This window comes from Lissotriton vulgaris, chromosome 1_1 (assembly GCF_964263255.1).
Source record: "Lissotriton vulgaris chromosome 1_1, aLisVul1.2, whole genome shotgun sequence".
Lineage (NCBI taxonomy): Eukaryota > Metazoa > Chordata > Amphibia > Caudata > Salamandridae > Lissotriton > Lissotriton vulgaris.
The window spans coordinates 793,028,496-793,041,616 of NC_141685.1; the positions used below are offsets into that span (position 1 = coordinate 793,028,496).

The following is a 13,121-nucleotide window of genomic DNA, read 5'->3' on the forward strand; positions in this document are numbered from 1 at the left end:
GTTTATTGTACCTGGTTCAGTCTGGGTTCTAGAGAGCTCACAGCGCCAAGTCTAGTTTAGTGGCAGTGTTGGACGATCTTAGAATGGTAGTGGACAAGGGTCAATTTATGGCATTGATATTGCTTGATCTCCCCGCTGCCTTCGATGCTGTGAACCATAACATCTGGATTTCAAGACTAATAGAAATTGGAATTCAAGGTGTAGTGCTTGATTGGTGTGGCTCTTGGTTGGCGTGGCTCTTATCTGCAAGACAGCACGCAAACTGTCTCCCACCATTCCAGTCCACAGCTAGACTATTGAGGCAAGGGGTTCTTCTTTAAGCCCAACATTATTTAATGTCCGTTTGAGACGTTTTTCATAACTGATAAGTCATTGAAACAATGTCATGGACTGCACTGCTGATTGACTAATCTTAGCAGTTGATCACTTTACCCCTTTGCCTCACAAAGTTTTCCACCGCTCCATGTGTGATATCTCTCATGGCTGGGTTGTAACTCCTTAAAATTCAATGGCGAGAAGACAGAAATCCATTTCTGCTGCTTAGATAGTCCACACATTCTCACTAGCCTCTGATTTCTTGCCACCACCTTGCAATCCTATTCCTGTTGCCTCTCCTACCATTAAAACCCTTGAAATACATGTGGATGAAAACCTCTTGCTTGCTACACATGTTAAAAAGCTGTCCTCTTCCTGTTTTCCTTTGATGCTGCTTCTCCGCAAAATCCTACCACTTCTTCCATTTCATTTTCGTTCTCGGGTAGTCCAATCCTCCATTATAGGTTGATTAGCCTATTGCAACTCATTGCACCAGAATACCACAGTATATGGCTTTGTCATATTCAAACAGCACCTGCAACTTAGAATTGTTTTGACCCCTGCTACTCTTCATCCTCTGATGCCCTCAACATTCTGTGCAAGCTTCCGGTGCCTAAAGGAATGAAATGTAAATCCCTGTGTATGGTTCACAAAACTATACATCAGTTAAGGTCGCATTTTCATCAGAGAAGATTCTCATGCTATAGGCCTAAGCGCCAATTGCATTCTGCCTGTGCTAATCTTCTCACTGTACCTAAATTTAAGAATGCCTGGGTGGGCAGACATGCCTTCTCAGTCCAAGCAGCTGTGTTGTGCAACTCTTCACTCTGTGCTGTGCTCTATGGACAATCTCCTAATGTTTAGGAAAGCACCCAGAAGTTGGCTCTATACTTCTTAAAAGTTGTCCATTTGATTTATATCCCTTCCAGATGGTAAATTTGTTCACAAAGGCTTTCTCGACTCCAGGGCACCGTTGAAGGTGACATCTAAAACCGGAAGCATGGCAACACCTGGCAATACTCCACATAATCAATTTTTCAATTGTGTCAGAAAGCATGTTATGTGGAACTTCTTTTTCTGATATCTTGTTTAGGGGCAAGGATGTGTCACAACAAGCAGAGCTGATGAATGGAGAGCTGGGAAACCAGGTTCAATTCTCGATGTCTGCTCAACATCCTGTGATTCTGGGCAAATCACTTAATTTCTCTGTGCTTACAAAAAATGAATGTGTGCGTGTGTAATGTAAAAGATGCTCCTGTAAAGCGCTCCAATACCTTTGGGTCATGTTCGCACTATATAAAACTGCAAAAAATATATTACATTTTGTGAGCACTCCTGTTTCAAGGCACTGCTCAAGACTGGAAGTGGAGCTCAACCTAAGAAAGGCAGAGGCAAGAATCCATCCACACATTGTCTCTGTGGAGAAAGACATGCATCCCACACCTGTGTTTTGGGAGTGTTTTTGCTAATCTATCCTAAATTTTGAGTTTTATGTGAAAAATAAAGGACCAATGTAATTTTGTGCTTTTTTTTCTTGGAGACTTTTCATTTGAACATTAGAATAAGCACATGGACTACCAGAACTTCAGTTTACTAAACACTCTACCTTTATTTAAAATTATTAACCCTATACGACCTGGGCTCTGCAGGAGGGAATGGCCACCAATTATGCAGAGTGCCAGCTTCCAGAACATTTTTGTCAGGTGGTGGTGGCGGTGGGGGCTCGATGTGTAAAAAGGTTTAGATTGGGGGGCTCTGCCGAAAAAAGTTTGAAGACTTCTGCCTTAGTGGCATCAAGCGGCACAGAAAACCTTATGTCTTTTAACAGTTAAAAGAACGTTTTAGGGCATCAGTGGAAACACTTTTAGGGCTATATAGTCTCCTGCTTTTTGTACAGTAGAGCTGTGATCCATTGCCATTTGGGAGAAATAGGCCCAACCAATGAAGTCATTTACAGAATATCAAATGTTTCACTGCTATACCACCATTTGGTAATATTGTTTCCAAAACCAGTTTTCATAACTTTATCACAAATTCTGCAATAAATGTATTAGCACTGTTTGCCTCTTTTCCCACAATTATTGGTACTTTGTTAAGCAGTACGATTTGAAAAGTGCCAGAAAATAAAGAAGATAATGTTTGCTTAGTTACATTTTTAAATATTTTTTTATACTGTCTGGAGGCGGTGTGTTGAGTCAGGGCTAGAAGTAAGGTAATGCACTGCGAATCTGAATTTAAAATACAGCCTTGTACCCGAGGGTGTGTTTGGAAAAGAAACGAACACGTTTGTTCACGAACTGGAAGTAACTGATCATCAGTTACCTCATTCGCTGTGCGACAGCTCAGAGGTACACTTACAATGAAGGGCAGATTTTTACACTTAAAAATAAATCAAATTTCATATCATTATACAATGGTTGTGAAGCACAATTCCCACATCACATTTTGATTAAAAGGAGCTAAGTAGAGGAAAAGACTGACCTGTCTGAGGGATCTTCAAAAATCTTCTGGAGCCCAGAGGAGAGGCTGCCGCTTACATTGGGACTGGAGCTGTGCTCGCTGAACCGTCGCATTTGCTGCTGGATGGGCGTGGGGTTGGTAAGAGACTTGGTGATGTCTGCCAGGATTCGTGGTAGAGGTCCCAGCTTGGCCACTGTCGCCTGTAGGAAGGAATTTTCACCCTGATTGGACAACAAGCGAGGCAAAGTCCACCATTGCAAGAGGTGCAGGCGGAGAGAGGGAAGACGGGCAGGCAAAATGGTGGCACATACCACAAAAAGATATGTTTTTTATGAAGCAGCGCAACCGACAACGTGATGAATGAAGAAGATGGAACAGGGTGCAGCAGGCATCGAGAAAAAAGAAGGAAATAGAAAAGAAATTAGGATGGGTAAAATAATATAATACTAAAACATGCTCAACAAAAACAAACTATGGCCATTCCAACTCAAAAGGACCATGCAAAGCAAACTACAACTACAAGGAAAAGAACAATGACTAGCCATAAAGGAAATGGTGCAGCACCACCCACTGGGGTCAGCAGTCTGCATGAAGGAAAAGATGCATGCCGAGACAGGGGGCTGTGAAAGAGCGGCTCATACTCTGGCATTCTGAAGAGGTTAGTGTTCAGATGTCAATGATGTCATGCTGGCCCTCTGAGCCATGACAGGTTTTTTGTCCCAGCAAACTGGATGGTCTTCCATCACTTTTACTAATATCCCCTGATATAGGTTATCGCAAATGTTAACTACTCCAGAAAGGAAATGTTGGCGTACCTCTAGCAAGTACTCTAAGTGCAATATGATTATCCTGATTCCCAGGAAAGGATTCTTCCCTTTTATTTACTAGGGGTTAAGATCAAATGTTGGCATCCTTTCTAAAGTGTGAACAACAGGGTGGCAGAGCGTTTGTAGCAGTGCCAACAGATCATTCCCCAGACCAACAACTAAGCTCACGTGGACTCCAGCATCTTTATAAGGGTTTCACAGGTTTTTTGGTTTACCTCTTCCTGATGGTGGTCAGCCTATGGCTACAGATAAAAGATATTCCTCACTGTAATCTTAACATGACACCCCAAATGTAATCCAATATTAATGGATTTCACCCCTAAACCGACAGATAAACAAGCAGTGAATATGCATATTTTAGAGGGATCACCCAGCTTTAACATTTGCATTCAACATTTCAAACTAATATGTCAAAATATGTCATCTATCTTACATTGATGGATACCAACAAGAATAACAGCATCTATGAATGTTCCAGGATTTTCAAAGACATCTGTCATTAGCTGCCTTTAGCATATGACATTATTCAGATTTGTCAATAGAAACTGCAGAGGGAAAGTTCTGACTGCCTCAGCCTCGATTCTGGTGGGAAATCCTACACAAGGCTGTGGGGAGCGTAGCTGATCAAATGGAGAGATTATATACTACCGCCCAATTCAACGTTTGTTGTTACTTATACAATTTACCTCCAAATCAAGAATTCTGTTTGGTCAGAATTGCAGCAGTAAAGTCACAAATTCTTTCCAGCTAAATTCCTCCGCAGAATCATCAGAGTTGAACACAATAAAACAAACAGAGGAAGTCCCGTACAGCACGTGGCGGTACGTGCTTCAGGTCAGAGGGCACGAGGACATGAACTCAATGTACAACCAAAAATTATGCACAGTTATTATAAACATTACATGAACCAATCCTTCAGAATTTTTTTTTATCAATTGGCATGTTGGCAACAAGCTTCAGTTAAATTTGAAGAGGAATTAAAATTCCATGATTGCAATTCTGGCAGTCAGTTTCTTTTTTGGAAGGTTAAATATTCTCATGTCTAAAATGTTTTACTGTAAACGGCTTACATGACAAAATAGGCACTAACAAAGGCAGATGGTATTGCGTTGACAGCAAGCTTTTCGGGTTTGTCAATGCTTATTTTTGCCCACGGGTTTTAAAATTAAAGGCTTACTCTGGGAGCTGCTGAGCCCTTGCCTATATGAAAAAAAAGGTGGGTGTGGGGAGGGGGGGGGGGGGGGGGGGGGTTGGGGCTATTTTGGTCACAAAAAAGGCACATTGCCATAGTAGCTTTTGGAACTGAATGGAACTACTTTGTGTATGGATGTGCTCCTGTGAAAGAGTAGAATACAATAACTCAGAATTAAGTTACCCAATGGCTGAAGTAGTCTTATCTACTGCTCCATGCATTAATGGGCAGAATAGAAGAAAAATATGAATGATAAAATAGACCAATGGATGAAAAGTGGGGGCAGAAAGTCCTAGGTCTAGCCTAACATGAGACCTAAAAATGGAAGTCAATATAGTTGGCTGAGGTCCCTATTCCCTGTACTTACTATTCCATTCTGAGAGTGGAATAGAAAACTGAGCAGTGAATGGGACTTGTACAAGTACTACTCATGTCGCAGGGAGTGGATGAGGGACTCGGGAGACATGCAAGTAGAAAAAAACGGATGTCTATCAGTTTAAGAAAGTGTCTAAGGCTCTACATCTTGAAGTTATAATTTAAAAGCAATAGAATCAATGGAAACCTGCCTCTTCCTGGCTTGTTTTCGGATATTTAGTATGATTTATCTTGATTTATCAACAGCTTAATCAAAGCATATCTTGTTTACATTTCTTGTGGCGAAGCTACAGCGCGACTGTACAGAGTCTGCAGTACCCTTTACCTTAATGTACCAATTTGAAATGCCCTTGTGGGTAGTACACGCCATGGAAGTCTCTCAGCTCACCTAGTTGAAACAGATACGTTTCAATTAACTCGCATGCGCCTGGAAGTTACTCTGTTAACAGAGGGTGCGTTACAATTATCACCCACAAACAGTATATAAAAAAAACATACGACTAGTAGAATCTACCTCTGCTAGATAGATGACAAAATAAAAGAATCCCAAAGCAGGTTTGCAGATGTGGTTTTCTTTGGCCAAAATTCCTTGGAGTATGGTTGTATGTCAAAATATCATTTACGGAAATATTATTGCATGTAGATAGTGGGTCCTAAATATTGCCCCACTGGGAGCAGATTTTCTATTTAGAAGTCCAGTTGGCAATATTTTTATAAACAATATGTAGGAGAAAATATTTATATCAGACGATATTCTGACAATAATATGGTCCCGGATGCGGAGTACATTTAGAAGATATTAGGGGGCACCATCTTCCCCATCAGTCACTACTCATAAAGCCAATCGTGCACCCCTGCCTCTCACTCCAAAAATAAGAGTTTCAATCATGCCCTTTTGTAGTTTTGTGCCTGGCTCTTTTTGATTTCTGTCTTAGATCTGGCATCCTTTGTTTGGGTTTACAAAATACATGGCTACTAGCACTGGTGCTACCATGCAGATTTTTGAAAAAGTGGTGCTTGTTTGGAATAAAACAAATGCTGCCTAGGCGAAGTTATTTTTTGTGGGGTTGCCTTAAGCAACACCTCATCCAGACATGGCACTGAGCAACGCACGATGGAGGTACCAGTATTACGGTTGCTTGCAATAGAAACATCATAAATGACAAAAAACTGAATTACAATCCATAGGGGAATGTTAACAAACCAATGATGATGGGACTCATAACTGACATTTATACTTTTGTACGGTTAATATGAAAGATATGATCCACAAAGAAATTGCTGAATTCAGCATTGTTTTCACCAGGTCTTGGGGCAGTAGCTTTAATGAACAAGTTACTTAACTTTGGTAACGACTTATCTGGTAGAGACTATCTAGCTGCAGATTTCTTACCTTGCAATATTCCCAGGTGTTAGACTGGATCAGGTAGATTTTAGAGCAGTACCCCTGCGTGTCGGTAGGTGTCATCGCTTGGCTACGCATTGGCATCGTCAGCAAAACCTATATAGGCGCCACCTCGGCAAGCTGACGTCAGTTACTTTTGCGACTTTCCATGCCAGGAGCATGGAACCAATGAGCACTGACCACTGGTGTAAAACTACGGCCCTTAGAAGGGTATTCCCTCCACTGTAATCAGTTCGCAGAGTGGGGAGGTTGGGAAAGCTGATAAGGAATCTGTGGCTATATAGGGTTTCTACCAGATAACGTGTTAGATTGTTCATCTGGTAAGGATTTTAGCCGCAGATCTCTTACTTAAGAATAGACACCCAAGCAATACCTCCACGGAGGTAGGCCTGCCCAACCAATTACATCAGAAAGTACTGCAGGACCTAATGGGCGATGGGCTCGTCATGATGGACCGGACTGTCCAGGCAGTAGTGTTTGGTGAATGTGTGCAGTGAGGGTCACGTTCCTGCCTGACAGATGTCCAGGACCAGAATGTAGTGCGTTAACTCAGTGGTTGCAGTCTTGGATTTGTTGGAGAGCGCTCTCAATCCCTCAGCGGGTTGCTTTTTGGCCAATGCAAAGCAAATCTTGATGCAGAGGAAGTTTCATCTCTAGATGGGTCATTTTCTGTACAGTCATTTATTCTTTTTTGTTTTATATAACCCACAGAGAGTTGATTGTCCATCTGTAACTTCTTTTGTGCAGTAAAGGTAGAGTTGTCAACACCTTTTTTGGGTCCAGGCAGTGGAATTTCCTCTTCTTTGGAGGTGTGAGGTGGTGAAAAGAAAGTAGGCAGGGACGTTCTGACCCACATGGAAGGGAGTCACAAGCTTCGAAAAGAAGAAGGCGCGCGTCTGGAGAATCAGTTTGTCTGGCTAGAAGGTGGTATAAGGAAGGTGTGCAGAGAGCGCCTCCAACTTGTTTACCTTCCTGGTCGATGTTATGGCCACTAAAAAAGCAGTTTTTAATGTCAAAAGCCTAAGAAGCAATTGCATAGAGGCTCGAATTGTGCACGCATGAGAAAGGTGAGGACCAGCTTGAGGTCGCACCGAGGCATGATGAAAGGCTTAGAAGGAAACATATGATGCAAGTCTATGAGGAACCTGGAAACAACAGGTGACTGGCAACTGCAAAAATGCCAAGATGGCAGCAAGATAGCCCTTAACTGTGCCCAGAGCAGAGCATTGCTGGGCCAAACACAATGCAAACAATAGTACCTTACAAAAAGGTGTAGAATGGAGGGGGGTCAACGTTGTGGGAAGCACAACAAGACACAAACTTGTCCCAGCAGCTGGCTTATAAAGTTTTGGCGGAAGGACGTCTGGCTGCCAGAGTAACATTACAGGCTTTGGGAATAAGGTCAAAAGCTGTCAAATGTCGCCGCTCAATCTCCACGAATGAAGGTGGTGGTTGCGCACGGTCGGGTGCAGAACCCTCTCTTGTTACTGCGACAGAAGATCGGAGAGGCAGCCTGACTGGAGGACCGATAGTAACTCAGCAGCTTGGGACACCAGACTCTATGTGCCCAATCCGCAGCCAAAAGAATCACTTTGGCCTGGTCGTTCCCGATCTTCTCCAGAACTCTGGGCAGGAGTGGTATTGGTGCTAAATTGTACAGGAGGCCAGAGCTCCACTTGAGACGAGTCTTTGAGTGACAGTCGTCTAGGAAACTTCATCACGCAGAACTACTAACATTATGTGTTATCTGCGTTGGCGAACAGATCTACCCAAGGCTCTCACTCCTCTTCTGAAAGAGACCTTACACCACCTCCGGGTGGAGATGCCATCCATGATCTTTGGCTGAATTCACCTTCTCTGGCGTTCATAAAGCCAGTCTGGTGTTGGAAGGATCAGCCATGCAGAGACGAATAACCTTGTGACAAAGTGTCCATGACCTCACCAGCAATGTTTGTTGCAGTACCATATGGCAGTTGTGTTGTCCGTGAACACCTGCACCAGTCTTCCCTTGATCAAAGGAAGAAAGGCTATCAATGCCAAGCGAATCGCCCAGAGCTCCAACAAGTTGATGTGGAGCACAGACTCCACCTTAGACCAGAGTCCTCTGATCTTCACCTCTCCCAGATGACCACCTCAGCCCATGAGGGATGTGTGTGTCACTACAGTTGAGGACGGGAGAGGGGGTCTGCTACTGACCCAAATGTGGTTTGCTAGCTACGACTGCATATTTTTTGCAGTGCCCTCTGATATCTGGACAATGCTAGATATTCCTAAAGCTCTGCTAACAGGCAGGAGTAACCAGCTAGATGCAAGAGGCCATCAGGCCCAAGAGCCTCAAAGTCAGTCTCACCGAAGTGAGATAGGAGCGACCAGGCTAGTGTCAGGTGAGGTGTCTAACCCACTGGCCTCCCCCAGCTCCTTATACCAGTTGTCCTGTTCCTCTTCTTGGAGTTGGTAACTATATGGGTCCATAGACCTCTCTCATTGGTCTCGCTCTTCAAGCCTATCACATAAATAATGCACAAGCTTTATTTTATTTATTTATTTAGTTTCTTATATCGCGCCAGAATCGACCCCAATGGGGTATCTCCACGCTTTGCACGCCAGGATGGTAAGGTATGTATCTCTATTGCTCCGATAAGCATGGACCTGGTCGGCCCCAGAGTCGGTTTCGTACAACGCCCCTCTGGCTCAGCGTCGGAGTCGAGAATAACGATGGGGGCGGCGCGGCCTAGGAGTATCGGTGATGGAGTGGGTGTTGAGGAAGGTCTCGATTTTGTCTGAGGCGCCGTTCCGGATCAAGCAAGAGATTCATGGTCTCAAATGGTGCCGAGTGCGAACCTGCCGGTGTGGGTCCAAGAGGGGCCCCTCCTGTGCCCATGGGTCCCAAAGGCCCTCCAGAGGGACCAGGCTGCCCAAGTATGAGGTGCATGGACTCACAGAACTTCTTCAACAGAGCCGGGGTTGCTCTTGGACAATTGGGGAAGGGAGGAGCGTACGTGGGTTCAAGTTCCGCCGACTAGAGGTGCCTGGAGTGCTGATGCCCCTGCGTCTTGTTGGAAGACTTTGACGGATGTAGCAAAGTTTAAGACCTTCCACACAAATGGGACCTCGAGCAATGAGAAGCTTGAGGAAGTGATCCTTCAGGGTCTTAGGATGCTTGGCACGGCAGTCTCTGCAGGTCTTGAAATTGCGCTCCTGTTCCAAACATCACAAATATACCAAGTGGGGGTCTGACACCAACACCTGCCAGAGACAGGTCCCACAATATTTGAAACTAGACAGTTTCTTGGGTGACATGACCTCACACTAGGAGAAAATTCTCAAAAAAGTTTGCCAAAAAAGCCAGTCAAAAAGTGGGGTACTGCTTGAACATTTTCCAGATCCAGCCCGACGCCTAGGGATATTCTAAGGTAGTGAATCTTTGGCTAGAAGTCTATCAGATATGTTTGAGTTGTATGAGCTAGAAACCATCATTTGACTCTGCAAAACTAAGCAAACGTGCAGCAGGTTGAGGAACAAATTTATATTCACATGGAAGACATGGCAATAGAATAGTTTTCTTTCCAGTTGAGCTGCCCATGACAAAGAGACTATTATCTTCCCGAATGTGGAATTCTTCATAGACAAAGGATTCTTACAGTCATTCCCACAGAAAACCCGCAACTAGAAGTGGCACATTCATTCAGTTTAAACAATATAGCGTATGACAAACTATTAACCTAAAGTAGTTTTTCTGAACCAGACCCATATCAGAATGTATTAATACTGTGAACAAGCCCAAAGGACGAAAGGGCCAGACAATTGCCCTAAAGCAAGTCATTAGGAAGGCTTACCAAAAGGACAGAGACACCATACTCCCATTCATAAAATAGGAACTTGATGCAGAATATTATGGTTCACATCAATGCACACAGACTAGAAACCACAGAGCCCATACAACAGGATTTATGTGTGGAAAAAGATATGAGGACTGACATGCATACACATATGCTTCTGAAAGAGAGGAACAATCCAAAAAACGACAAGCAATCATGGCAACAGCTCACTCCACACACCATCGCACACAGACATTTACATAGGCTATTAACAGTAGTGAGGCTTCAGCCCACGGAGACCTTCCATCAGGCAAACCCATAACTGCAAACAGCAATTAGCTGCAAAATCTGCAAAAAACCCTACAGCAATATGAGGCCATGGAGTTGATCAACAAAAACATGACTTGTAATGAGGAATGCTCTTGGATGTGTAATCTAAAAGAAAAACAGACAGATCTATAGATTCTGATTGTGTAAACCTCTACTCTCTGATCTGACAATCTACAGTCAATAAGACTATGACAACAAACACCAGAATGGCTGCATTTAAAGGATCGCTACTTTAGAGAGGCACTAATCTGGACCTACATCTGAATAAAAGCATTATATCCCCACTGCTGCCTAGTCATGTCGGATTGACGATAAACCACATGCCACTGCTCAAGTCTCTTCTCCAAAATCGCCCAGGTCAGAAGTCAACTGACTTAGGCTAATGTTAGGTTAACTTCAAGACAAAAGTATAGAGTTTCATTAAGTCAATGTAAGCTTAAATAGCAGGGAAAATCTGGTGTACCAAACCCTGATCAAGCCATCTCTCCTGCCAGAGGTCTCTTAAACAAAGATTATATCAAAGCAGCCAGGCATTACACTAAAGAAATAGAACATAAGAAATGATGCAGACTTTCATGCATTGGGGGAAGCGGTGTAAGAAAAGATTTTGGAAATCTTTGAACATTTTGATTACAGGGTACTGACTGCACTTGCCTCTGCCAGCTGAAAAAAATTGGACTGGGACATCTCTGTAAACCATGATACTCTGGTAACTGGAGTATTTCCTTTTCAATAGGGTTGCCCTTTGAAAACGAGACACAGTCCCTGGAACAACGGTAATCTCTGGTTCACCTTCAAAATACATGGATAGGAAACGTTTGCATGGCCTTTGTTACCATGAAGTTTTGTTTTTCATTTGATAACCTTTCATTCTATGCACACCTTGTCTCCTATTGCATGGGTTAAATAACTTTGTGATGTAAGTGCTTTCGGATTTGTTGGGATATTTGACAATAAAGACCATCTTCGTACAAGAAATACATTTTTATATCCCCTTCAACGTATGGCTACTTATGTGGCTCCTCTTTAGAAACCTAAATGAAATGCTGTAGGACTGCTACTGGAGGGTTGTGCACGCACATATATCTCTATCTTGCAACCATCTGAAGTGAACTTGTGAATATTTGTCAGACATTGATGTCACCGGAAAAAATGCCTGCCAAACCAATATAGGCAATTGACTGACACACTGCCAGCATATGTTAATACAGTACTGGATACTGAAATCCGCTTAAAAAAAAGGCTCATCAGCTCCAGAACTTGCAGCCTATCTGGGCCCCTGCTGTTTTCTCCAAAGAGCACTGGAAAGCCATAAAAGTACTGGTTGCTCTTCTAACAGGCCTCCTACGTCAAGGGGTACCAGTGGCTAACTGGGGCAACACGGTAGGAAGAAATTATATAAGAATATTTAGAACAAAATGCACTGCAATAAAATCTTTTATCTGTCAATGTTAGCTACTGGTCATAAATATGTTAACTCTCCAAACACTATGATTATACTGAGAACCAGAGTATATTTTACTGTACTCCCAAGCTGTCGCACCTTCTCGGCACACATCAGTTTTGAAGTGACATCATCTGTAAATTATCAAGAACTTTCTTAGATAGAAACTATACTCCACTGGTGTACCAAACAGAAACAAATGAGAATGCAGCTTTTAAGCTTGGCTAAAACATGTAAATGTGCCTCCTCTCGCACTCCCATAGATTACCTATTGATTGTTCCTTCCAGCTCTACATGGGACTTACCTTATCCAGCTGTGATACGACCTCCCAAAGGAGGCAGTGCAAAATGGACAGCTCTCGGCCAAGGTCGATGTAACCTTCAAACCCTGGGGTATTTGAGATGGTGTCTGGGTTAGATATTTCCTGCAGAAATCGCTTCATTCCGCCCCATTCATGCTCCAGGAAGTCATTCATGAAAGCCATGTACTCTTCTTTGTTACCAAACCTGAGAATGAGTGAAGACAAGAGATTGGGAAAACAGTAAAGTGGTGGGTGGCATGGATTGGAGTTGGGTGGTGTGACGAAACAGGAAAAAGGGAAGAAAAGAATAAAAAAAGAGTAGGAGGAGACAAGGAAAAAAGAAGAGCATATCAGTAAATAGTAGTGAATTTATTTGTACTGTTTGATTTATTGATTTGTATGTCTGACTTTGCTCCCTCATGTACCCCTCTATGTAAAGCGCTCTGATATCTGCAAAGATCTTGTCCGCGCTATATAAAACTTTCTAAATAAAAATAAATAAATTAATGGTCAAAGGAGATTGAGAATCATAAGCGTGAGGGATGGAGAGTAGTGAGAGAAGTTGGAGATATAAAAATATGGGGGGCAATGAATTCAATGAAGGGAAGTGGACAATTGAAACAATGATTGGAGAGAATGAGATTGGTGGAAGA

At 43.0% G+C, this 13,121-nt stretch overlaps 1 protein-coding gene across 6 annotated transcripts in view; it reads right to left on the reverse strand.

Moving 5' to 3' along the window:
• Positions 1–13,121, reverse strand: part of RASAL2 (RAS protein activator like 2) — a 785,014-nt gene that overhangs the window by 92,843 nt on the left and 679,050 nt on the right. For 5 of the 6 annotated variants that reach the window (XM_086956462.1, XM_086956450.1, XM_086956481.1 and 2 more), the window contains 2 exons: positions 12,472–12,673; positions 2,797–2,996 (listed from right to left, as the gene is read on the reverse strand). In XM_086956462.1, the coding sequence (XP_086812588.1) occupies positions 2,797–2,996; positions 12,472–12,673 (402 nt within the window). The remainder of the gene's footprint in view (positions 1–2,796; positions 2,997–12,471; positions 12,674–13,121) is intronic. The other variant, XM_086956457.1, reaches the window with a different exon arrangement.